The sequence below is a fragment of the Pholis gunnellus genome, assembly GCF_910591455.1.
Source record: "Pholis gunnellus genome assembly, chromosome: 14".
NCBI lineage: Eukaryota > Metazoa > Chordata > Actinopteri > Perciformes > Pholidae > Pholis > Pholis gunnellus.
In genome coordinates this window covers 9,524,144-9,551,903 of record NC_136541.1, presented here as the reverse complement: position 1 = coordinate 9,551,903, position 27,760 = coordinate 9,524,144, and the positions used below count along the sequence as shown (strand labels likewise).

The window sequence follows — 27,760 nt, the reverse complement described above, 5'->3', positions numbered from 1 at the left end:
CAAAGCTGGTAACTACGTTCATTCGACCTTTTGTAGAAAGCCACTCAAGATATCTTTATATATTTTGAGTTTGTTTTAATTGCTACAAGTTGTGATATTAAGAAATAAGCAAAGACCTGGGAGCTGCCTTCTACATCTGTCTCGTCTGTTAGACCCAAAAACATTTCTCTTTTGTGCAGTGGTTCCATGAATGTCGCAAAAGCAGAGTTTCTGACACCTTTTTAGGACCCTTTGTGGTGATATTTATTGTTAAATATAGTACAGTATAGTCCAGCCTCTTTCCTCTTAGGTGATGGATATGCATTTCATCCGCTGCAGGAAGATGAAACATAGTTGACAATAAAACTCTTTTCAAACAGAACATGAGATGTTGCAACATTTAAAGCCACAAATGTCAACCTCATGGTGGCACTTGAGGAAAAGTCAAGGTATCCCCAAAGTCCGTAGGACTGATCGTCAGGGAACCATGACTGTGTGTACCAACTTTCATGGCAATCTACGTAATAGTTGTTGAGATATTTCAGGCTGGACCAAAGTGGGTTTAACATGGTTAAAATGCATCATCTCATCCTCCTGCTGTCGAGCTTAAGGCTGAAATCAGGTCTGAAAACAGCAGAACATACATGATCCATCCAGCGTTGGTTTCTTGGACACTTCTCCAGTGTATCAAATGGTATTAGCGGTTATATTTAGGGAGCTTGACAGCAGCTCGGCAGAATGTATGTCAGACTGAGTCATTGTGCTTCTCACCTCTCCTCCAAGCACAAGGAACAGACAGACCTTCAGAAAACATATAACATTGGGGGCTGCAGCCTTGAGTGAAATGTAGTCCTCAACAAAACTGATGCTGGCCTCGCCAAAGGTTGCAGAGTGAAGATGCAGGTTTTGATCTGAGCTATGCAGTTTTTGGAGTCACTTTTGGGATTTCTACAAATGGGATAAAAGAGGAAGTACATCCTAATAAAACTCTTATTTTTAATATTTGTATTTAAACAAGTGATCATTAATGTATAATGTGAAAGGCATCACTTGTAGACAAACCAAAAGAGAATTATCACCGAACTCTCTCAGATGGAAAACATACAAGTTAGCAACTTGCTGATGATCTTAATGGAGCATTTAGCAGATAAAGAGACAGATAGTTTTATCAGGGGTTGGTTGAGTGAATATTGGACGTATATATTTATCAATATATATTCATTAAGTAGACTGAAGCCTGGCTCTATATAGTCAATTGTTTGCAAACATGTTAGTGGTAACTACTTTATAACGTGATAATTTGTCAAAGCTGTGTCTGTGAGCTTTTTCTGGAGTTCTTCTGTTCCTTGTGACCAAAGAAAATCAACAGGCAACAGTTTCCTATAGAGAAGTGACTTAATATTGTGGAATAGGGTTTATATCAAATAATCCGCTGAAAAGTTTGTCTGTCAATCAAGTTATTTGTTATTCTTTCAAATGTAAACAAGAAAAATGTCGTCAGAAGAGCCAATTTTTCATACAGTAAGATAAAGTAAAACAGGAAATATTTGCATTTGAAAGGCTGAAAAATAGCTAATTGTCTTTTCATCTCTTCTTGTACGTATTTTAATTCAGATGCATTGGTGACCAAGGGTTTCGTCTTTAGCCTCAGAGCTAACAGCAGCGCTTCTTTAAATAAGAACGATGATGATGTGAGCACCACTCACCGATCTCTAAATAATCCAAACTCAGTTACATGTTCAGTGTCAACCCACGGCTCTCTGTGTCAAAAACTGTGTGTACCCCTGTTTATAGATGAGACCGCAGGGTGTGTGTGTGTGTGTGTGGAGTCAGTGGGGTCCACAGTCTGATGGTCTAAAAGAGTTCATTTGATGTGGCAGGGGTCAGAGGCTGTCTGAGTCACGGAGGGTTGTCACCATGTTCTGGCCAACAGCAGCATAGTGACACAGGGCTGCGGCAACAGAGGCTGTCTAGTTCAGAAGAATATTACATTCTCTGTCATGAAAAAGAAAGTAAGGAAAGAAATCTTAAACTTTTTGGTCCTGAACCGAATGTGTCTGTTGCACCAAGTATAACAAACTGTACCGAAAGCTGACAATCATAAGGAGGCTCACGCACATCCGTACATTCTCTGCAGGTTCTGATGGAGAAATGGTCTGCACAATAAGACTTTCTCATTCCTAATAGAAATAGATAGCTCGAGCATTATTCAATTTATTTTTTGCAACCAAACACTGCTAAAAAGTAATAGGTCAGGACTTCTCTATAAACGGATGACATACAGAAACCACAATACTTCAGATACCAAAACCTTGGAGAATCTGTTTTTAGAGATTACGGTTAGGTTGCTCGCCGACCCCCGGATTCACTCTCGTTTTGGAACGAGCTTTGAACGCTTGGTGTTTCGCCTCACTATATATGCCGGGGGGGGGGGGCGTTTTCGGCTCTGTGTCTGCCATTTTCGTAGCTTCCTATAGGATGTGTGCTTACGATCTGGCACGTGATCGCTAAGTTTTTATAGAGGTGAAGCCAGAAACGTCCTTTTCACAGACAAATAAGAAAATACAGGCAGAGGGCGGCGTCTCTGCAGATACAGACACCACCACACTCTTTTAGTGCTTCATAAGTGATGATTGAGAGTGAAAATCCTGCATTTATATTCAAGAAATATGACTCTCATAGTGATAGTGAATGGTACCAACGTTGGTATTGAAATTTCAAAACAATACCCGGTTCTACACACACTAACAACAATTAAACTAGTTGATGTAGATCTGACCATGTTAACATTTCACCAGGCAGAACTTGTAAGATCGGTTATTTTCAACGACAACTCACAATGCTTTTACCTTCTTTCTTGCAACCCAAGAGCACATAAGCTCCCCGAAAAAGCACAGAGCCGTTTTTGGTCAAGCTTGCAGTCTCCCTCTATCACATTTAAAGTGCTTTATTTTGGGCAATATACTGCTCTTGGAATCAGCATGGGGGAAAATCCCCTGAGGCTTTTTCTCTATAGAAGTAGATGTAGCAGCATGTATTGGAGCATATAGACTCGCGCTTCCGTTTGAAGTGAAGCTTGCTCGTTATAGACGATGGGAAGAAGTGGAAGACTGGTGATGCAGACGGACGCTGGCCCTCCCAGCTGTATTGGGTTGTATGTTGCATGCAGGCATTATTAAATGATGACTTCAGCACTAAAGACAGGCACGTCTACACGGCTTGTTACACTCAAAGGCCGGACTTCATCTAAAGCGGTGACATCTTGGTAAATCTTATCGCTCCACCTCCTCCTCTTCTTGCTCTCAATAGCTTTTATTTTGGAAAAATAATCCCATCTTCCTATCCCTCTCATCTCTGTTATGCTGTTATACAAGTTTTTAAAATCTCTTGTCCCACCACTTCCCACTGAAAGCATCATTCATGGGTCACATAAGAACTCCAATGTATAATTGGGACACTAAGGAGAGCATCATTTCAATTGCAATGATTTAAAACAAAAATGCAAGCGCTGCCGTATTTACATGTTTTGCATAATGCAGACAATCATTTTATTATTGTTTTATGTTTTGCCGACATGAGCCGTGTCCCGATTCTTGCTTGCCATCATCACCAGTTTTTCAATGATATAGAATTCCTACTGCTTCCAACAGGATTTGTGTAATCCCTACCATGACTAATAAGAAAATCCTTAAAGCAACAGTTCAGTAAATGGCATTTGATAGATGATTTTATCATAAATCTGTTCAGTAATTTTCAAATATTAAGTTATGGAAACATTTCAATCTGATAATTCTAATTAAAGGGATCATTCTCTTCTCTCTGCTTCCACTGAACTGAGAACATCTGTGAACCATCCTTTTGATGTTGGATAGGTCTTTATTTTTCTTCAGCAAGAGGGTCAACTGAGGCTGCAATTTCCTTTACACCTGTGACTCATCTAATGAATCAGGAGAAAAGCAGAAAATCCAGTACAGCTGACGCAACTACGGACACAAATGCTATGATGGGATCCGCCCTCTGGTCCAGGTAACGACCCTCTAGATTACTGGGGGTCTCCGCTGCCACCTGAGCTCAGAGTTCGTTATCATTTACACCGTCCTGTGGTGGCTCGGTGGTCCTCTGGGCTTTGGTAATGACGCTGTATTTCACATCCTTTATTGGCTCCCCTCCTACCATTTTCAAGTCACAAAAGACAGCATGTGTGCCGAGGCGAGGGCCCCTCCCTCTTATTACCAAACCTATTGTGAACCGATTTGACACACACAAGGGGACAGTGAAGTACTGGGAGGCGGAAAGTGGCGCGGGGGTGAGGACGACCTCATTATCAGCCAGCTGGACAGCCCCGCCGTCCACTCAGAGCCCCCCTTTAACCCTCATCCAACCCTCCTCCCATCCAAGCTCCCTTCACAGATGAGAGAAACGCTCTGTTGTCTGGTTCCCATTAGTGAACAGAAGAAACATGGCAGCAGCCCAGAGGGAGGGTCCGGGCTACCTCTGCAGAGTCCCAGATAGAACGATAGAAGTTCATGATCATTATGAGGTTTTATTTATCTGTGCCTTATTACCATAGACGCATACCTAACATTCACATAATGAAGACTCCAGACTCTTGATAAACAAGTTGGCTCATGCTAATTATGAATAGTAGATGATCTTAGAAATGGCTGCAGTCCCTCGCTAGATGCTAATCACAGGCTGAGGGATAATAAGCTGTAGATAGAGGCTTAATTAAAGCCCGGCAGCCATCTTGAGAAGACTGTTTACGGAAACAATCAGATATAGCCGACTAAGTAGGCTTATTGTGTTTCCCACTGTTACACTGGAATGAGATTTGAACCGGGGAATTCAATAGTCAGATATTTCTTATTCTATCAAGTTATTTTCTATTTGTGTGTTATCTATTTTCATGACAAACATCTCCTTCTAATATGGGATGTCTGAAGGTCTAACAATTGAAATATGATGCATCAGGTTTTGGATACACAGAGAATACTTGTAATAGTTACTCATTGTTGGTTTTGGTCCTTTTTAATGGGATTATTTGTACAACAAGAAAGCTATCATCAGCCTTATCCTTTCTGTCAACAGCAGACTCAGTTATGTTGTCATGATAATGTTACTGATAAGAGACTGATCACACCGAGACGCCCCACCGCAGGAGCTACTGCTCCAAAATGCTTCGGAAAAGCGTGTCGGACCTAACAGCGTCTGCAATACACTTATGCTCGCTCACTCTCTAACTGCACCGCACACATTCATTCATTCGTTCAAACCTTTTATTTAAGCCTTGAAAAAATCAGCGAGGTTTTCCTCATTTGCAATTATGTCGAGATGCAGAGAAATACACAGAGTTCAACAAATCAAAAGAGGACAACGCAGTCTATCGAGGTAAAAGCCGACAATCACTCTGATTCTATCATGCTGATCTATTACTTAATTTATGAGTGGCACTTGATGATAGTGAAAATGTGTCAGCTCGAACACGTACTGTAGTAAATCAATTGTTGGTTTATGGTCTTTTCATGGGATTCGTAAATAGCAACGAAGACATTTACTCACGTGTCACTTTGGACGAAGTTTTCTGCCATATTAAATAAATGTAAAGATTGAATGACACCATCTTTATCCTTTAAATCTCCTTTGAAAGAGAAATGCTTCACCTCTGCTGCACCAACTGGTTCAAGACAGCTTCCATTAATAAAAAGGTTTTTTTTTTTTTTTAAATGTCTGAGCCGGTGATATTTGCTATGACAGGAACAGCATGGGAAATGTAGTGTCTCTTTCCACTTGTGATTTGTCAGCATTATTTTGCCCGGGGGCTCCCATCAAGTGCTACTTTCCAATCGTATCCGTCTGCGCTGTACATCGTGATGAGAGCAGAGCGGCATTCGCCCTCGCCACATGGCTCTATCTCTGCACATGACACACCGCTGGCACGCTGCCAGTCTGCCGTCCCAGAATACTCGGCGGACCTGCTGCAGAGTTTGCAGGCAGATGACATGGCAGCTCTTCCCTCCTCCTGGCCTGTCTGAGCCACAGTGTCATTTATAGCTTTTAGTGTTGCTCCACAAACGGGACGACTCTTGTGACACATTGAATTTGATTTTTTATAGCCTCCACTTAGAGTCATGGGTGTGAACTGTTGTTGGGAGTGCAGGCTTTTTTAGATTAGAAGTGCTTTAGATGACCTCCAGACAGCAGTGGAGTGAATGCCTTTCGGATTTTCTTTATTGGTCTTTTCTTTTGTCACCTGTTTCTCCCTTGGGAAGCGTTCTGCTGAGTCCGCATTCTCCTCTAAAGCACCGTCCTGCAGCTCATTCATACTTACACACATTCCCACCTGGGATCTGCCCACTACGGTATCCCGGCTTTACCAAGGGCTCTGTGAAGTTTGACAAAATGCTTATTTGCCTTCTTGCTGGAGAGGTAGATAATATGATCAATATCAATCTCATAGCTGTGCACCAAATGCAAATTACAGCCAGGATGTGATTAGCTTAGTTTAGCTTAGCATAAAGACTGGAAATGGGAATAAACATCAAGCCAGGCTTTCTCCTAAGTCTGCCTACCAACACCTCTAGTGTAACTATTTCTTGATGAGTATCTCTGCTGGTTACCTCACCTCTCTGAGGAGACTCCGTAAAGTCTGTTCACCAAGAAATTGTTCCAGCAAATTGTTGTTTTTACATTTTTATATCTCTACAGATTAAATGAATGAGATACAACCCGTCACTTGAGAGTTAGAGGTGTTGGTAGACGTATTTTTAAAGGGAGCCAGGCCAACTGTTTCCCCCTACTTTCAGTCTTTATGATAGGCTACTTGCCTCCTGGCTCAATCTCTATGTAGACATACAAAGTGGAATCCATACATGACTCTTGGCAAATAAGTGTCAATAAAATAGTTTAAATATAGTACACGCTGTCATGATACAGGAAGCCTCACCAGCAAACACTTATAACAAACATGATAAGAGCTGATTGGAAATACTTCTTATCTCAGGGCTGGAAATCTCAAAACGTACTTGTTCACAGATGTCTGTTCATTCTGCCTGACCGTCTCCTCACGTCCCTTTTTAAAACAGAAATATCACTCACCACTTCTGCCTTCTGGCCTCGAGCAGTCGGGGACCTGTCTCCCAGTTAGACTCCGCCACCGGCTCCCTCACAGCCACTGGGGGGGGGGTTGCCAGTTCTGCACTTATCAACCGTCCACGTCAGCGAGACGTTTATCATGGCTGCATCTAGCCTGTCAGTTTGTTCTTTAAAGTCACAGTATTTGAAGACATTTCCTGCCACATTCTAAAGATCTAATTCCATTGGATATTGTCTCCAGTTAGAAAACGAACAGCGGGGCAATTATAATTTAAGGCTTTTATATCATTCCGTAGCTTCCAGTGTTCCTTATGTATTCAAATCTGATCATTCAGAATGTATGTCTTAGCATCAAAATGCTATTTTCCCCCTAAGCCCTTCTAAAAAGTGTTTTTCAACATGACCTGAAGTTTCTGCATGATGGCGTTCCTACATATATTCTTATAGTCACTTATTGACCTGCTTTTGCAGGATTTGCATTCTAAAACAAGTGGAAGCATTAAAGAGACCGCATTTTCAGCCAACCCTTTCATCTTAATTAGCTAGCTACAGCTGATAACATCTGCTAGCGACAGTTTTCATTTCAGCAGGCAACATCGCCGGTTGCCAGCTGGAAATGAGCAGCCTGCTTTTGTCTACATCCGAAAAATAAAATTGTTTGAAAAAATTACTGAGAATTTGATGGTAAATCTGCCATTGGTTTCTATGCGAGAACGGAAAGCTTGACAGGCTTTAGCGAACCATTCATTTAGATCTATGAAGTGTTACAAACTGTGACAATCACTTTGTTTTTGTGAAAGTGCTTTTTTACTTCCACTTAACAGACATCTGTTAATATAAGTACCCGGTCAGTCGTGTTTGATCTTATATTCTTGGATTTTCTACAAGTTGGGTTGTTTGTAGAATATCAAAAGCAGTAAATATTAATGCAATTGTACGATTTAAAATGTAACTGTATCCATAACGCTGAATCAATTATTAAATCTCTGTGTTAAATAAGCCCTCGCTCCTCTTCTCAGTCCGTTGAATCTCAGGTCAGATTTTTCGATTTGCCTCAAATCATCCATTACCATGGCAGCCAGAGATGGGCAGCCCAGCCACGCGATGGGACATTAATTACTGTGAGAAGATTTCCTGCTTTTCTACTTTTCTTGTTCACAAGGCAACCGACCAGTGTAGCCTCTGACTGTGAGCCAGCAGAGACATATTTACCGTTAATTATTAGAAGTTCCAAAAGCAATTCTATTTGATTCATTTAGTTGTTTTCTTATACACATAGGCATACGTACTAAAAATAGTCTATTAGCAGAAGAAGCATGAATAAAAAAAACAAGTAAACAATAGTAAGAAATGTAAATGGTTCCCAACCTGGGGCTCGAGAGCCCTCCACAAGGCCAGAAGATAAACCAGAGGGGTCTCAATAGGATTTACAGGACAGGAAAGAAGACAGAACTGGCTTCTCAACACACAAAATTCTGTATTTTTTCTGACTTGTATCAAATATTTTCTTGTTTCTTTTGAAAAAACTGATACTTTTTGCCTTTTCAGGCTTCTAGCAATATTCAAATAAAATGCCCTGAGGAGGAAAAATCACAATATTGAAAAATACAACGTGTGACAAGAGGTTTCGAGTAGATTCTCATTCTAAGGAGTCATATAATGCTTCATTTTAGAGTCATAACCACAGACTCTAAATAATAATCATCCAAAAATATACAGAAGTGGCAAATATAAAGTGTTGGCAGCAGAACCAGCTGCTTGTCACACTATTCTGTATGTGTTGGGTGCAGGTCACACACTCGAGGCTGATAAGAGAGGGCTCTATATGTCCTCCCTCTAATCTGTCTCCACCTGGTCTAATATGCTGCTATCTTAACATAGATAACGCAGACTCTTCACTGCCTCTCCCTTTGCTTTATTTAATCCCCTTTTTTCGGCTGCTTATCATGAAAGAGTCCCAAATATATGACTAAAGCACTGATACAGCGCTAGCCGTTTCTTTCCTCATCATTTGATACTTTTGCTAATATGCAGAATATGCACATTACTTTAGTGAAACACACATAAGGCAGAGCTTCAGCTCAAATTAATCTGTGTGTCATGAGGGGACCTTGAGGTGGAGCTGGTTGTAATTATACATTTCAGAGAAGCTAAACCTGCTAATGGGAGCATTCAGTGAAGTGTAGCATTGCTTCACTCCGGCCTCCTCCTCACTGTGGGATCTGCCGATTCAGCACTATGCACTCTAGGCATTTGAAAACCAGTTTGCCTGCAAGTTAATGTATCATGCATGCAACACACACACACACACACACACACACACACAATGACTAATCACAAACCTGATTCACTGTTGAGCACTGAATTGTTTAGTCCTTATCCTCCAATCAAGAACATTGCTAATTATTATTAGCAGCTAATTACCGTATCCTGTTGTTTCATTTCAAATCAAGCATGAAACAACAACACTGCTCTGTTCTGTAATGGGGATTAGTAGAAAAAGACTCCTGGTGAATTTCTCACTGTTTGTTTCACCTAAACGTTGTCTCAATGTTTGTGTCATTGCTTTGCGCCAGTTGGCACTTTGGCGTCGTGTTTTCTGCGAGCAGCATGCCAGGCTGTCGGGTTGTTCAGGGAGGTTTGTAAGGCGTGAGTGAGAGCCACGGTGACACGCCCCATAAAAGCGCTATTGTGCTGCTCTAAAATGCATGTCGGGTCTCAGACTGAGGTCAGGGACGGCTTAGTGAAGAGGAACAGTATGGTAGTGACCCTCCGCTGCAGACACATACATACATACACAAACATTGAATTACACACACACAGGCCTGCATATAGTGCACATGTTGCAGCACAGGATGATGTATAACCTGTGCACGTCAGCATCCGCTATAGCTGCCAGTGTCGATTCCTAAGAGAATTAATGTTATCTCAATCTGCTATAGGGGGCTTCAGGTTTCGAGGGGGCAACCAAGAATAGCAGCTTGGACTGGAAGAAGGATCTGACTTCTAGGACTTCTAAACCAGCGACTGGATGTCGTTCAATTCCCCAACAAATTAATTTACCTAAAAAGACAAGTTATTAAATGGTTGGCGGCAGCTTTGTTGCGAATTGTTCAACATTGTAGGTTTGGGTTCTACAGATGGTGCTTTAAGAAATTCAAAAAGTTTTCAATTTTACGAAAAATGAATGTGGTGAGTCTTAAACACACAAACTAGCACATTTAACATGGTTAGCAACTCTCCACACTCTGCTGCTGAGAAACGTTGATTTAAATGGAGTTTGTAAATGGACTACAGAATGCAGTTAGCTTCATGGTCTACTGAAAGATGTCTTTCACTGTGGCTGTGATCCCCGGCTCCTCCTGTCCACATGTCAAAGTGCCCTTGAGCGAGACACTGAACCCCAGAGTTGCTCCTCAGGAGCTTTACAGCAGCCCACTCCTAAAACGCTTTGGACGGGTTAAATGCAGAGGTCCAATTGTATTACATTGTGCAGTGTGTGATTGTCTGCTATCATCACAGACGATAAAAACAAAAGTCAAGTGTAATTCTCCAACTCCTGAGAACAAACTGTCGGGCTCTTTAGCTACTAAGTGCTCCACTATGGTGCGGCGTTTACAGATGCTAAAGAGTGCCTCAGATTTCCAGAAAGCAGGGGGACACTGACCAAGCGCCAGTTTTTGTGAGACCGGGTTGAGCTTTTAGATCATCCGCGAAGGACCTATGTAATGTCTAATTTTGGGGTGCTTTATGCCAAAGCCAATTTTCAATTTGACCAAATAAACAACATTTTGTAATATCCTTAAATTTGATGTGTGGGAAGTTTGATGTGCAGTTTCATGCCTGGCATTCTCTCCAAACCTCTGCTCGTGCATTCATAAGCGCCATTCTTTTGATTCTAACAATAAGATTTCACATTCACCACAGAGGAGGAAAGTAATCTCTGGACAGCTATTGATGTCAAGATGCAGGGGCGACGGCGGAGCCAGAGTCTGTTTACAAGATGCTCATATCCGCTGGGGATGGCCTGTCATTGGAATGACCTCAGAGAGTGCTGCATGCAAAGGAATACACACATATAAGCTCAGCCTTGTGTACACACACATGCAGCAGGACTATGAAAGAGGCGCACGCTGACTGCAGAAGCATAAAAACATGCACCCACACGTTATTCAACACATGTGGGAGACTGATGACTGCAGTTGTACACGCATGTGCATTAAAAAACACATGTGCACACCGGCTGAGCAGCGCACTCTACTGGATTACTTCAATTCAGTTTGCTTTGATTGGTTTAGAGCTTTTTGAAATATCACAGCCTCACTGCTACAAGTGAGGGGGTTCGTGCACCATTTTCAACATGAAATTGAATTTCAATGGGTTGCGTGGTTACTATTTGGCTGATGAAGCATATCCAGAGGCAGTATATTTAGACTGTGCAGGCTTACTGCAGGTGCTGCAAGCCAAAGATTGATCATCCTTATAAAAATAACACAGCGCTGTAAATCACGGTGTAGCAGGAGCTTTAAGAAAAGCGCTTGTGTGTCAGAATGTGTCCTGGGATCGAGAAAAAATTAAATTAAATGAGAGCACGTGACAGTTACACCCCATTCATTCAAGTGTGTGTGCAGTATTAATTAATTTATTCAAACGGATTACAGCCCAGATTGAGCGCTCATTCATCCAGATCTCACTAATATAATCTGCCGCTAAACATTTCATAGCGATTTATCTCTCTGAGCTCTCCCGCCGGGTGAGCGATATTTATTCTGTTGTGCTGGAGTCTTAGGCTCTTCTGTCAGGACTGAGAAGGAGATTATCTGCATCCAGCGGCCTGTCGCAGCTCCTTTTGTGCTCCACTCCCCCCGCTCCGCCAACCCTCCGTCCCGCTTCCATTTCGCTGGTCACACCACACTTATTGTTAAATCCCATTACCAGAGCCAGACGCCGTTCTCTGCACTGTTACGGTCTCCGAGCAAAATCATAAATAGGCGAAGCTGTTGAGTACAGATGCTGCCGAAAATACACTCGCTGTGTTCCCATTCTTACTCATCCTCCACCCCCCAAAATATTTGCCTCCCCACATTTTTTGGGTGATGCCACTGTACGATGTCATCCAGCACTTGTTCCAAAAATGCCTTTCATGCAAACAGGTGTGTCAGAGTACACAGTATTCTCCTTTTCACCAGTTTTTCCAAGATTATGTAGTGTGATTGTAGCAGCAGCATGTGTCTGCTTTTCAGCTCACTCATCTCATATATTCCCCTGAGTGACGCTAATGGATGCCAGAATCAGTTTCACACCTACAAACGCACACCGGAAGCAGATGACTCGTGACACTTCACTAATCGTAGTGCAGAGTAGAGCCATGCTGGAAGTAATTGTTGAACATAACCAAACTGTCGCACATATCACGCACATTCCTGATGTCACCATCTAAATGCTGAACTTCTACACACAATGCCGTCAGCTGTTTTATGGCTTTTTATAAGAGGAGTGACTTGAAAGAGGGATGAGGAAAGGCATGGTGTACAACAAGGATGGAAGCTCGACTCAAACCGGAGAAGTCATGAGCCGGGGCCTCCCTTTGCATCATGTGTTTTTTTAATGCAGTGCTATTTTGGGTTTACCTGACCCGCCAGATGGTTTGTTACACTGAACCGTTTGAGCAGCCTTCATTGTAAACTGTTTGGTGAATACTACTACGCAGGTGATTGGATGAAACATGTGTCAATCAAACTCTACCAAACTCTTCCCAAAGCCAGTTAAAGAAGCGCGAAAAACATCTTTTCCGTCCAGCAAAGCCTTCAGTGCTATTCTTTGCTCTTCTTTCAATGAAGAGATACTCTCCAGTTCTGATATAACTGATGTTATTGCAGCATCGATGTTAACCTCTTTAGAAGCCGCCATTGAACGAACAGTCGCCTCTCCTTGTCGTCTCGCACACTAAGCCACGCCCCTAGCTTCCAGTAGCTCCTCACAGGACGCTGATTGGTCCGTGCTCTGGCTTGCCAAAACGCATTACTTGAAGCCTGACAAGATAGATTTCTGTGCGATACTTGATCTCGTGATTCTCTTGTGAAGCCAGCTGCCGTTCAAGGTACATTTTTGGTCTGACCCCTAAACAAACTTAAATCTCCACCATTGAATGTCTACAATTTATCCACATCCCGTCCTTACTCTAGCTTCCATCTTAAAACCGAATCCAAATCTTAAATCGACCTTAACTTTAATAAAATCTTAATTCTCATCTGAACCATCAACCATAATCCTCACCATAAATGAGGCCTTTGAAGATGTTTTTTTCGATGACTAGAATGACCTCTCTAACTCATACTGTCTCTCAGAAGGATAGAACCACACAAACACATAGCCGCCCCCTACAATTCAGATGTCCGTCACGGGTCACATAATGATGAAGATGTGAGGGAATGGAGGAGAGAATAAAATGAGGAGGGAGTGAACAAGGGGGGGACCAAGTAGAAAGGGATTCCAGAAAGGAGTCACAGGAGAGGGCCAGAGAAATTCAGTCAGTCAGTCAGTCAGTCAGTCAGTCAGGGCCCACAGCGCCTGGTTCATTCAGTCCCAGCAGGGTAACGACTGTGTAACTACAATCCACTAATCCTGCAGGCTGGCAGAGACCCAGGGGAGTAAAACCAGCTCCACCAGTACAACAGCCAGCTCCCACACCAGCTGAAGCCGCCTGCTAGCCTGCATGACTGACTGCCAGCAACCCGTGCTAACAGTGCACTCGGATGAAGAGAGACGCCTGTGTGCTTTTTTTGGTGTGCGTGAGTGCAATTGTGTGTTAAAGTGGAAGAAATACAGTCACACAAAGAACAGTGAAAGGTGTGTCCGTGTGTGTTGCAGATCAGGGTTTTTAGTGTCAATATGTTGAGCGGTTGTCATGCACAGTATCCGGTAGTGTGGTGCAGTAAGCGAGTGTACGATTATTTTTTATTATTGGTTAAGCATTTCATTATTTTTCCGACTAATCAATTGGTAAAAAAAAATGTAATTATAGAGAATAGATATTTGACATTTTGCAGTTAATTATCAATATTTCTTTTAAAAAGATTGACAAGTCGATTCAAATGACCTCAAGTGATGTCACTTGAGTCAGTGTCAGTTGGTGCTGAAGACTTTGAAGAAGGTTGAAAATGAATTAAATGAATAAAAAGTCTGTTGGTTTTGGTGAGTTTGAAAGAAGTGAGTTGTTTCCTGAGCCCGCTCCTCTTCTCCGCTTGAGATTAGCAACTCAAGGCTACATTAGCTGCTACTAACATAACATAACACACCCGAATGAGCTGCCGGCGGTCAAGTTGCGTTGTTGGTAATGTGATTAGATAGACTTACAGTGTTATAGGAGTGTGATGCTCAATCTGTGGAGCTGTCTTTTTAAAAGAAGGAATGATAACCATACAATTGGTGTCAAAAAGCAATGTCAGAGAGTCGACTCAGGAGGAGGCTGAGGTTTAGTGTTTAGCTTTAAAGCCCTTCAGTATGGAGAGATACACCATCTGTTAGACGGATTAAACCTGTCCTTGCACCTTTAACCTCTCTGTTGCACTTCTGTATCTCCTATTTCATTGTTTATGTGACCCCACTTTGTGAAATGCTAATCTTATTGATAACACCCTGTGATTAGTACTGTGGATGTATGAGTGGGTTTCTCTTCTAAAACTCAAATCTGCTCGCTCTAGCGTGCATTTAAATCATTTCCCAGAAGCATTGCTGACAGTTGTAGCAGCTTGCTGATAAAGTAACAACTTGTCCAATCGAAGTGTTTAGCTGTATCTATAACAGATGCCACAGCTATAGATAAACTAATGCTCATTAGGAGAGAACGTGATATACTCGTCGTACAAGCAGCTTCAGTCGTGACGTTGTGTTGTTCTGCTTTCAAACATATTCAAGGATTTTGTGTGTCTCCCTGAATGTTTTCTAAAAAGAACAAAAAGGGTAGACAGCAGACGTAATTAATAACAAAACATTAAGAAGGTAACTTTTATGAGCTCTGTCATTCTTCAAAGAATTTACAAGAATTACATCTCAGGAAATATTTTATCTGACAGGTAGGTAATTGACTCAGACAAAGTATTTGTTAGTGTTATTTATTCTCTGATCTCACAGTTCTGAGCCTCAGATTGACTTCTGTACACAGTAAACAGGGATCCCTGCTTGTGGCAGTCTGGGGTTGTGAGGAGCTTTGCACAAGATGTCGTCTAATCCGCTGTCTCCCCTGAGAGATTAGCTTTGTCACCAGGGCTGGGAATTAAACCACGACTGGTGTTGTAGATACTGACACAGACACAAAGCTGAGACTGGACCAGCAGGGGGGGGGGGGGGAGGGGAGCGAGCCGGGACGGACGGGTGAGGATTCACACGTTTAATGTAGCCGTCAAATAAATAACTGGAGTAAAGTGTGAATTACGGTCTGTCATCGTCAAAAAAACAGAACAATTCTAGTCTTGGAGATGATTCCCGAGGCTGAAGTGGGCGATATGAACTAATCCGTGCATTGGTGCTTGCCATGAGCTACACAATAACAACGTGTCATCACTCCCATTTCATTCATTCTGACATGTAACTGCTTGGCACAGCATTCAAAGATTGAACTTCACTTGAAGTTAAACATGGTAATAAACAAATCTGCTTATTTTCCTTTTGAAAGGAAAAATCTTGAGAGTTGGTGCCGTGACGAGATCTAACAACATGTCGAACACATCGTGTAATCGTTGCGAGCCAAGTAACACATGTGCTATCAACCTTTCTGCATTCAGCTCACAGTGAATTGCTGCCTTCGAATAAACCAGCACAGACGTTGTGTTTGGATCGGACACAGAAACCCTTAAAGTGATGCCAACAAGAGGGAAGCTTGACCCTCTTCTCTGTTTTCATCAGTAACATGTTGATGAAAGACAAATTAGAAAATATTGATCAGAAAACGCTCCCAAGCAGAGAACTTGTTTAGAGCAGCAAAAGAAAGCTGCCTTCAGTGCTTCAGGAAGGTAAAATGAGTCACAGAACTGGGTTTTAGGAAACACAAATCTCTTCCTGTAGCGATGACCTTCCACAATATGGTTGTGTTGGTGTTTTGGTGCTGTTTCTAAGTGGGCGCTCCCTTTCTGTCGCAGATCCAGCGACTGAGTCAAGGTCTGTCCCTGCTCCGGGCAAAACGGGTTCACCCTCACACTTTCCAGCCGTCTGGCCATGAATGATTCACACTGTCCTCCTGGTCTATTTTGGTTGGCAACAGATCGAATGGTTTGCTTTGTACAAGGCCTACAAATGAGAGAGAAGTAGAAGAAGACCATTGTATCTTTAGACAGCAGCAGCTGAAACACTGATGAACAATATTCTGTTCACTGAGCTGTTAATTGGGTAAAATTCAGTTCTATTTAAAATACTTAATCCTCAAGTGGTAAAAAAACACACAATTGTGTAACCAATCTAGATGTTTGATAATCATTCGTGCCTTTTTGAGGACTTAGTAATAATGATCAGTGTGTTTAGCCAATAACTTTAGAACTGAGGTGAACAGTCAGCTCTGTTGTATTCAAACCAGCAAAGAAATTAAAAAGTTTAAATACTTGAAAATCAAAGAGTTATAAAACATTACGACTGTTCTCCGATCTACTCCAAATGATCATTTTGTGCAGAAATTATTATTCAAATAGTCAGTTTACCAACGACAGTTTTGATAATGATTCGTTTTCTAAGTCATTAATTAGGCAATAATGCAAACATTTACTGCTTCTGACTCTATGAACGTGACAATTTTGTCAGTTTTATATCATTGTAAATTGAATATCTTTGGTTTTTGGGCTGTTGGTCACATAAAACAATACTTTTGAAGACGTCACTATTAGGTGCCAACCCACAAACTGTGAGACGAGACAACCCAGTCAGTTTTCTTCGTGGGCTTAGTTCAGAAAACGTGATTCAAGAAGACATTCAGATTTGGCTCCCCTTCCTATTTCACATGTAGCCTCATTATAATATATCGACCCCCATCTGAGTATCTCCCCCCACGGATTGAGAACTACCTTTGCAGAGGTGCACTATATTGTTCTCATGCAGACTGGGCTTTTTTGTGAGGTGGGGCGTAAAGAGTCGGGCGCTAAAATGAAGCGTTTCTGACAGAAGGTGAATACAGGTATATTCAGACAAACGGTAGGAGAAAAGTAATGCCTTTTTTTAACATTTACACATGTAAACATGTTCTAATAGAAACCCAAAGTAGAAGTATGAACCTGATGAGCATGATACGTCCCCTCTAACAATAAATCCCCTTAAAAAATATTGAAACAAATCATTTGCTGCATTCTTAGTAACATGACCACGAAATGATTTGTACATTGAAATATGATTGTGACCCTGAGATTAGAACATATTTATGTCAAGTCATGCCCCCTACAGAAGAGCTTGGCTTAACTGATCGTCGGAACCTTTAAATAACTCCGACAGGGCAGCAATCTGTTCCTGGAAAAAGGTTCACACTTGAAAGCTCTGCACTCTGCATTTAGAGAGGGGGATTTCTCCCTCTCTCTCCTCTCTCCTCTCCTTTCTCTCATCTTGCCGCTGTCTTATGAAACTGCAGCCGATGGTGAGAGAAAGTGCGCAGACTTGATCAAATTGAATGATTTTATTAGTCGCTAAGACTAAGCTGGTGTGCAGAGGACCCTGTTTTATCCGGGCTTTGCGTGCGGTGCCTAGTACAGTATTAGCTACAGGACAGATTTCCCCTCTGGACAGGCAGATGCTTTTCCCCCCCAGAGCGTTGTAGAAGCACCATGTGTCACTGAATCTGAGCCGGGATAAGACAAGACGTCTGTCACACTGAGCTCTGAATGGGATCTAAAGCACCCTGGTGCATCATACATACAAAAAAATAAAGGAATACACGACAGAACATCGTCATCATCTGTACTCTGAGGTACTTTTGGTCTTTATTCTGAGCAGCATTGTCTGGCTGACAATGTACTTTACAACATGTAAATCACTCATAGTGTCCATCCACTCTGCCCCTCCACTCGCTGTAAGACTGAAATGGTAACCAGATGTTGGCCTGTGATATCGGCTATTACCGTTACTACATGCATGAGTCAGACAGTAATTATGTCACGTGATCTTCAGTCTGCATTAGAGTAAATAGACTTAGACTTAGCTTTGACCTGATGCTGGAAATGTTGTGTAAGAAATCCCTGTAGATGAATGTTCTTCTGGCCTTTTGCAGAGTCTGCTTCATATTCGGGGAGTTGGTGCAAATGTTGGTCCAATTCATTGGTGTTATGCGGTACCATCATCATTACTGTGATTGAGAGTTATTGTGATCTATGGAAATCTCAATAGGATCCTAAAACTGCAGAGATGCTCACTATTGGATTCACAAAGCCTCATTTATTGCTTTTATCGGTGTGCCGCGTGTTGGTTTATATAACTTTCTGTTTCCCTCTAGCAGCACCACTGAATGCTGGAGAATATTTCAATAATGGTGTACATGATTACATGTCTTACATCCGTCTTCCTTGTTGTTTTACAGACTGCACTGAGGAGACGAGGAAGCAGGGAAACATTTAAAGACAAGAAGTCCACGAGTCAGGTAAAAAACAATTCTAAAGATATTATTCATTGAATTCCCTCGGAATTCCCTATCATGAAATATTGTATGCTATGGGCATAAAAGGATAAACTTGTTGATATTCTATATTTTTCTTATTGTCAACAAATCCCCTGAAAACAATAATAATAAGTACTGGCTGTGTAGCCAAACCTCTACAGTATATATATATACTGTATACACCACACTGTTGCACTGGGTTACATGTCCCTTTATTACGAAGGAAACTGTGGTTTATGTTAACACAATCTCGCATACACTGTCCTGTTGCTGTAAATATATCAGATTAATCGACCGCTGAAAATAGTCCCCAACAAATGCACCATTTACTCCTGTACAGTGCCCAGCTGCTTGTTAACAATGAAAAAGTTATAAAATATGACCAACTTTATCCCTTCAAGTTTTTAATTGTGACATCCTCATCCCTATCACCTTGCCAGGAGGACAGTGCAGACCTCAGGTGCCAGCTCCAGTTTTCCAAAGAGGAGTCCGGCCTGATGAGAAAAAAGATGGCGAAGCTGGGCCGGGAGAAGGACGAACTGGAGCAGGAGCTGCAGAAGTACAAGTCAGTTTACGGGGACGTGGACAGTCCCCTTGCTCTGGCCGAGTGCTCGGGTGGGGGTCCTCACACCACTCGGGAGGCTGAGCTGCGATTACGACTCAAGCTGGTGGAGGAGGAGGCCAACATCCTGGGCAGAAAGATCGTGGAGCTGGAAGTGGAGAACCGCAGCCTGCGGGCGGAAAACGAAGACATCCGCTGTCAGTATGAAAGAGACTGCTTTGGGCGGGAACCATTCTCCAGCATGCCCTCGTCGCCTTATGGCGGTGACGCGCTGGATTCGGCAAGTGAGCTACGTCGCCATCTGCAATTTGTGGAGGAGGAGGCTGAGCTGCTGCGCCGCTCCATCTCAGAGATTGAGGACCACAACCGGCAGCTGACATCTGAACTCAATCGATTCAAGTTTGGCCCCAGCGGCAGCTCTGTCGGCGAGGAGGGCACTGAGGGAGGCCTGTTTAAACCTGGTAATGGGGGGAACGGCAACAGCTCCAGCAGTGGGTTGATGATGGAGGAGCTTAAATCAGCTAGGATGCAGATCAATGAACTGAGTGGAAAGGTGATGAAGCTGCAGTACGAGAACCGAGTCCTCGTGTCCAATGTCCAGCGCTGCGACCTGGCTGCACACCTGGGCCTGCGCACCGGCAGCCCTCGAGACAGCGACGCAGAGAGTGATGCAGGCCGGCGAGAAGCAGCTGAGGAAGAGGAGGCAGGGCGTCTTCTTCTCCTCCATCCCAAAAGAGAGGGGCCCATCGGGGGCGAGAGTGACTCCGAAGACCTGTTTGAGAAAACCGCAACCACCTCAGGGTTCGGAAGCATCAAACCGTCAGATGGCAGTGAGCTCAGCGCCACTGAACTGGCCAATCGCAGGAGAGAAGAGCGCGAGTCGTTCTCCAACGTGAAACGCGAGGCGGATAGGCTCGGGAAGACGGTGGACCGTCTGATCACGGACACAGACAGTCTGATCTTTGAGGGCAGGCTGCTGGTGACGACGGGAGAGAGCCTGGAAGGAGGGGAGGCGTCTGGATCCAAACCAGACACCCAAGTCCTGGACACCATCAACACTCGCATGAAGGCTTTCCGCACTGAGCTGCACATCTTCATGGAGAAGCTGGACCATGTGGGGGAGGGGCTGAGAGAGAGGACAGACGATCTGTCACCCATGCCAAACCTCACAGAGTCCAGCAGCTTCCTGTCCACAGTCACCTCCATGTCCCGGGACTCTCCCATTGGCACCTTTGGAAGAGACCTGGTTACAGACTTCCAGGTAAGTTCAAGGGATGGACTTCTTGTGGCCTTTTCTGCTGTTTAAAGGGGACATCCCTCAGTACATTAAGAGGTTTTCTTTCTATGGCTGCTTGGTTCTTTTGCACAAAGAGAAATGACAATATATCAATAATTAAGGGGAAGGGCCTGTCAGCCAGTATGATAGTTAGCGATGATGAGGAACAAGTCAATACTTTAGATTATGCAAACAGGATCTTCTTTTAATGCATCCAACCTCAAAAGCAACCCTTCAGATTGTCCAAACAATATCGCGGAGACAAGACAATAAGGCAACAAATGGCTTCATTGCTTTAAAACAGCAGTAGACAAAAATCTTTGGTCTGCAAAAAACTGGTGTATTTGTAAATGTGAGAATTCATTTAGGCCCTAAGTGTGCAGTCATTAGTACAGCATTTAAGGCCAAAGTAAACTAAATAAGATCCTCGGTCACCACTGTGTGCAACAACACCGCTCTAATTAAAGACAGTGGCAGCGCCGTTCATCAGTAGCAGGACACACACTCTCCACAGCCATGCCTGTCAACGTGAATCTCATTAAGTTGTAGGCAAACATAGCTTTTAGGATAGGTTCGGATTCTTTCAAGTCTATCTGTATACAATATTTATATGCCAGGACGTATGTTGAGAGAACTAGGGGAGAAAATGCAGGTGTTGAAAAAAGTTGTCTAAAGACTTTAGTGTCTCCAGAGGGAGCTGTGTGAAGTCTGATAAGCTTGGTTGGTGCTGAATAAAGTTTTAAAATGTGTTTGTGTGGAGTTAAAAAAGAAGTGAGATTACCAGATCACTGTAGCTCCTCATCTCTGCTTCAGGCGAGCAGCTCAAGGCTACATTAGCCACTACTAGCTTAAGGTTGAGGTTGAGTTGCTTTGTTGGTAATGTAGGCGCCAGGTTTTGACAAGGAGGAAGAATGCATGCAATAGAAAAGACAATGGATCTCTCCTGATTGATTTTAACCTCTCTCTTTTGTTTTTTTTACTTTTTATCGCAAGTCTGGTTATGTTACAGGAGTGCAATGCTAATTGAGAGGAGAACTCTTTTAATGTCAGACAAAGCTAATATGAGGCTTAAGGCATTTTAGTTGACCAAATGTGTGCACTTTCCAAGATGTGTGACTTAATCTGTCTTACTCAGACTGCTGAAGCCTCACATCAACTCTGACTAAATTAAAAAAAAAAGCTTTTTTGCACAGAGCGAGGACAGTGGATTTTGTCCCCCGTTGCTTACTGTACAATGGAATCGCGCTACAACAGGTGCGGAGTTGTCGCTTGTCAAATGAGAACACCGGTGTCCTAAGGCGAGATCAGGGAGGACAGAAACCTCCCGTGGAGCAGAAGAGCAAAAGCTCGCTTGATCTTGATTTTCAGCAATTAATACAGACGATGAAATCTGGGCCTCGTGATTCTTCTCACTGATTGGGTTTGAAGCAGGAGTTGTCAGAATAGTCACCAGGGAGATATCTAGCTTAAAGGATGCCGGTTTTTTGATTCTCCAGTTTTGGCTTTTCCTATAATTGTGAAGCAGAATTCACCAAGCGTTGGACTGATCACCCACTTACAGAGAAAGCGATCTGGCATTAGAGCATCATGAGACTGATGAGCTGTGATAGACTTGAAACATCCGAACCTTTCATTTAAAGCCCGTAAGTAGAAATATTGAGAGACGTCCAGCGCCAGAACAGGGTGACTTAGCAGCACCCCCGCTCCGACACGAGCCACCCAGCTCTACCACGCTGGCATTACCGCCACCCCTCCCCCGACCCACCATCGCTTGCTGCTGCCACATTCACATCTGCATCTCCATGCACATCGTCATAGCCAGCCAGCAGCCATGCCTGCCTCCTTCTCCCTGCACTCACTGTCTGCAGCTGCCCTGCTTCCAGTCAGCCAGGGCAAATGGGAGGGTGCTTAGGAGAGGGTGCTTGAGAGGGTGCTTGGTATGAATGGAGTACTACAGGAGTTGTGGCAGCTTCTTCCATTTGGCTTGACTCAAAGCCTTCTCCTGTTGCATGCATGATGACGTTCAGTCATTTTTCTCTCTGTGCAGCTCTGCTACACCATGCTACCGTTTGTGTGACTCATTATGACGCACAAATAGTGTAGCTATTATGTTTAAACCACAGATCCTCACACGCACAGACACGTGGGATCGGTTACTCCATGGTGTTGCCAAGGAGACGAACCATAAAAATGTGTGCACTGTCTAAAATAACCTCTGTTATGAAAAGAGTTGCATGGCGCTGCAGTGTGAGTTGCCTGTGGAAGAACCCTGCTGGCTGTCATCCTGCTTTATGTTCTTGTTTTATTGCAGCTTAGCGTTAGTCAACATGTCCAACACACTTTATACCAAAGCAGGTTCATTATCTCTGCGCTGCATGATCAGGCAGACATCTTGGGTGTGTTTTCCAATCAGCCGGACTGTCGTATTGGAATAAAACAAATGTCTCCTCAAACATTTCTCACTTCAAGAACCTTAATCCGCTCTGTAGCGATAATGGAGGGAAGCCTCCTCCAATGATTTGTTTACGCTTTGCTCCTTTGCCTGTACGGCTCTCTGGTTAGTCTGGATGAAGCTGGGTGGTTTCCTCGAAGCTAACCACTGTACTAACACCTCACACCTGTTCAAAGCAAAAAGGCCTTTGTCCATTGAGAGTTGTTGAAGATAAACAAAGCTGTAGAGCAGTGGAGTTTGAAATGGAGTGGATTAAGAGCACAAATAGTCACTGCAGCAGCAAAGAGCAGGTCAATATTTTCTCTCTGTTATTATCTCAGAGTCCTATCATTTATTATATTTATCTCATAATAACAAGAGCCGTATGTCATAATTACAAGATTTGTATCTCATAATTATCTTGTAAATAGTTATGTTATGTAATGATTTCTTGTAAGTATGACTTCAGTATCTCGGATGTGGATCTTAAGATAACCAGAGTATCCTGCCGTTTCAATCTTTATAATGATGTTTAAGTACCAAGATCATCAAGTCACATTTGTATCTTGTAATTATGAGAGCTTTACCAGACAATTATGTGATAAAAGTATAGATATGAGATGATCATTTATCATAAATACAAGATGTGTATCTTGTAATCAAGTCTTATTAGTGTTGGAAAACTCATCGCATAAGTTACAAGATGCTGATCGTGTAGAAACCAAAGAATCATGCACACTTTTTACAAGATTTAGTGTTAGAAATATTTTCTCTTATGTATCTCATAATCATGACAAAACTACTTTGACTCACTTTATTTTTTATTGTATTATTATAAAATTACCAATGATTCGATACTCAGCCCATCTCGTAAAATTCAACGGTGCAGCTCTTGAAATTATAGATAATAATGAGATAAACATGTAAATACGAGACAATAGTTTCACGATATGGAAGTCACAACGATGAGAATAAGTCTGAATGTTGCACACTTATGTAGATAGCTATATGGCACAATAGCATCAAGTTCCTGCTAGCTCGGGAGAATCCTCACTCGGTAATATAACCATCTTAATCCTTGACTGAAGCCTCAAATGCCTCCAGTGTATTTTAAATGCTGTATTGTCTGTAAACAATGTGCATCATACAGGCTCAAGATGCAACTTTCCCCTTAGCTGACTGCTTCTACAACACACACGGCTGTGCACAGGCATGTGTTGGAAACCTTTAGCGTGCTAGCTCTCGCTCTGCAGTTTGCTGTGGTATCTCTCAGCTGTTGGTTTGGACTCATGTATCCCTCATTGCATGCGCTTCATAACAAGTGTTTTGCATTCTTTTCCCCCCCGATTCCCTCTCTTTGTTCCTCTTTGTGTTCCCGCCAGATGTTTCAGCCCATGATTTTGTTCATCCTCATTCTCGTTCTCTTCTCATCTCTCTCATACGCCGTCATCTTTAAGTTGGTCCTTCTCTTTGCGCTTTTCTTCGTACTCTAGTCCGTTTGTTCTTCTCCACACCGTGTAGTCTGTTAATTTTCCCCCTTCAGCTTATATTCTTTACCCATTTTCTGTTTTGTTTTTGTTTATTTTCCCCGCCCGCTTTTTTCCCGCTCATCCCCTTACCCCGTTTGTTGTCTTCTGTCTGTTTTGTCCACAATCCACCTCACACATCTCCCCCAATACCACCACCACTATCCTGCACCTGTCCCCCTAACCCCTCACACCCACCGTCCACAACCCCCTTCCCTTCCCTCCCCTCCCCTCCCCTCCCCCTCCCCCACCCCCACCCCACGTCACTCACAGTCCGGTCAGAGGGATGAGCTGGAGTGGCGTCTAGGACAGGAGCGAGGCGTGGAGCCCCAGAGCCAGAGCCAGGGTTGGGGCCAGGCCCAGAGCAGGGGAGCCACGGGACTCACTAGGTACCACAGGCCCCTGGCTTTAAGAGCAGAGGTCAGTGCCTCCTCCCTCCTCCATCTCCCTTTCCACCTGTGGGACTGAGTTGACACTGGCTCCACACTATAATCCCCGTACACGGGCCTTCTGTCAACCTGAACTTGATTTTCTAATCATTTATTTTGATTCAAACACAGATCTGGTTCGGTTTCTTCACTGTGGAGCGACAAGTCCTTTCATTCCAATGGTGAAATGTTGTGAAATACAGCTCTGCAGAGCCTGTAGACGCCCCCAAAATCGTGTCATTTATAATTGAATTGAATTAAATGTTTCATACAGGAAACTGTAAATGTGAAATGTTGGTACAGAATAAGGGTCATTATACTGAAAAGATATTATTTGGGGGTTTGTTTTTGGAATATCTGCTGGCCTGAGAAGCAGTGCACCATGGTAAGAAAGGCTGAACTTGCCCTACAGTGAAGCAGTTTATATTTACAGATGCTGGTCAGTTCTTAGGAGTTTGATTTAACAGATTAAAACCTGAAAAAGATTTTCAAAGTTTAACAAGTTTATCTCCAATACTTCTATGTAAATACATTTAAAGTCAATTTTTCCGATATTGTTTGTCCCATAAGGAGCCTTCTCACATCTCTACCAAAATATACAAAGTGCCTCTGAGCACTATAAACTATAAATTTGGCTGATTTTGAATTTGGTTGGTTACGATCAGAAGGCCGCTCAGTCCAGCATGTCTAGTGACACTCCAGCCACGGTCATTTTCTTTTAATGCTGAACGCGATTTCACTTCATTCACTCTACTTTCACACTATATATCCACTCCCACAGCCACTGATCTTTATTTATTTATTTTATAATCTTTTGATTTAAAATTTAAAATTCACACCATGTTCCCCTGCACATTGTTTTTATTGATTTCAAAGAAACAAGTAGAAAGCAGATTGCATACGTAGAACTTCAGAGTTACGAGGCGTTCTCAAATTCCAGCGCATTTATTGCACCAAGTGTTTCGATTGCATGTTGTGCTATAAAAAATATATCTGCCGGTGGACAGTTTGTTGCCCTCTAAAGCAGTGTAAGACAGCTACAGTATATCGACTTGTTAGGCGTATGTATGCACTCAGTGTATCACGGCTGAGTCTGCACTCTGTCGCGAAGCCCTCCGGCATCGCTTCATCACTGCCAGCTGCACCGTCATGACTCGACTCAGCAGATTAAATGCATGTGAAAGTGTCACAATACACTTTAAACACACAAAATCAAAGAGGCAAGTAGTAACGTTACTGCAGCACACTTCAGCTCAGATCTGTTAAACCCTTCAGTGACTCGACTCTTTAATAAACCGGCTGGACACTGTGATTCACAATCGCTGCCTCATGCTTGTGTTCATAGAAAACATTGCCCGCTGTTATGTAATGAGTTCTGGCAGCGGTGATGTGACGCGTTACTGTAACAGTTACAGTTCTTGCACATCTGTGTGGATATTTCTTTGTGTCCCTGTGCTTTCTGCCGCAGTGTAATCTGTGAGGTGAAATGAATGAATGTGAAAGCGGCTCAAATATGGCAGGATTAGCTCTGCACTGTAGGCCTGTGTGATTTGCATTTGACATTGGGCTGACAGGGAGGGGATCCAGGGTCAGTACACACTGAACAGCTCAACTTACTGTTGGAGGGTACAGTGAACGCCCGATCGGATGGAAGAAGGAAATCACATTTAAAAAAAACGCTGCAATTTTCAAATTGTCAAAGTCTGCACTGTTTTTTAGGAGGACAGACCGGGAAGTCTTGTAAAGGAGTTGAAGAATCATTACATTCAAAGCCATAAACATAAGCATCTCATTTCCCTATGAGCATTTATTCACCTGTAGGAAAATCCTAAAGTGCATTTCTTGGAAATAATGCCTGTCACAAGGTTTAGTAGCGTTGATAGAAATCATGATTTAGAGCAACGTTGAGCTCTTCAGATGTTTTGTTGGTGTCGTGCAGCTCTAGTAGAGTACATTCACCGTTTAAATATACAGTATTTATTCAGTGACAGTGTAATTTTGTTTATCACAGTTTATAATCAGTATTCTATTAAGCTGAAAGTAACCTTTTGATAATTCAAGAAAAGGACGCTAATGAGTTACACATACACTTATTTGCTTTCTTACTGAGCGTTAGATGAGAAGATCGATACCACTCTGACACAGAAAATATGAAGTTACAGCCAGCAGTCGGTTAGCTTAGCTTAGCATAAAGACTGGAAACAGGATGAAACTGCTAGCCTGGCTCTGTCTGAAGGGGAGCAAATCCACCTATCAGCACCTAGAGCTCAATAAGTTATATCTTGTTTGTTTAATCCGTACAAATAGTAAAGTGAAAAGAGAGGAGTTGCAGTCTTAGAGGGGGTTGTGTGCCAAACTATTTCTTTGTGTGACTTCCTGAAATCTCCACCTTTTGCCTGAGAACTCCAGGAAGTCATTTTTACTTTAGAGGTGCTGGTAGTCAGATTTTTGTTACTTTTGGAGAGAGCCAGGCTAGCTGTTTCCCCAGTTTCATGTATTTATGCTTAGCTAAGCTAACTTCCTGCTAGTTTGTAGCTTCATATTTAGTGGAGACACATGAGTGATATAGATCTTCTCTTTCCAAAAATGTCAAACTACTCCCTTGAGATTTTATATGCTTTCGTTTGAGGTTTGATCAAAAAGCGTTGCTCGATGAAGAAATATGAAGTCCAGATCGAAAAATGTGCAGCATTAAATTATAATCACTTCCTGAGACGTTGTAGAAGAAGGTATAATGGGATTCCTCTTGTGTGAAAGACAGACCTCATTTGAGGCTTTTCAGTGCTGCTCAGTGAGTGTTAGATTTGCAGTGGAAATAGTAGAGCACAAATACAATCAAGCGT

At 42.7% G+C, this 27,760-nt stretch overlaps 1 protein-coding gene across 1 annotated transcript in view; it reads left to right on the top strand.

The window, feature by feature from the left end:
• Positions 1-27,760, top strand: part of mtcl1 (microtubule crosslinking factor 1) — a gene marked incomplete at both ends in the record, with an annotated part of 60,065 nt that overhangs the window by 11,509 nt on the left and 20,796 nt on the right. The window contains 3 exons of the mRNA XM_079172500.1: positions 18,617-18,676; positions 19,135-20,517; positions 24,763-24,909. Of these exons, the coding sequence (XP_079028626.1) occupies positions 18,617-18,676; positions 19,135-20,517; positions 24,763-24,909 (1,590 nt within the window). The remainder of the gene's footprint in view (positions 1-18,616; positions 18,677-19,134; positions 20,518-24,762; positions 24,910-27,760) is intronic.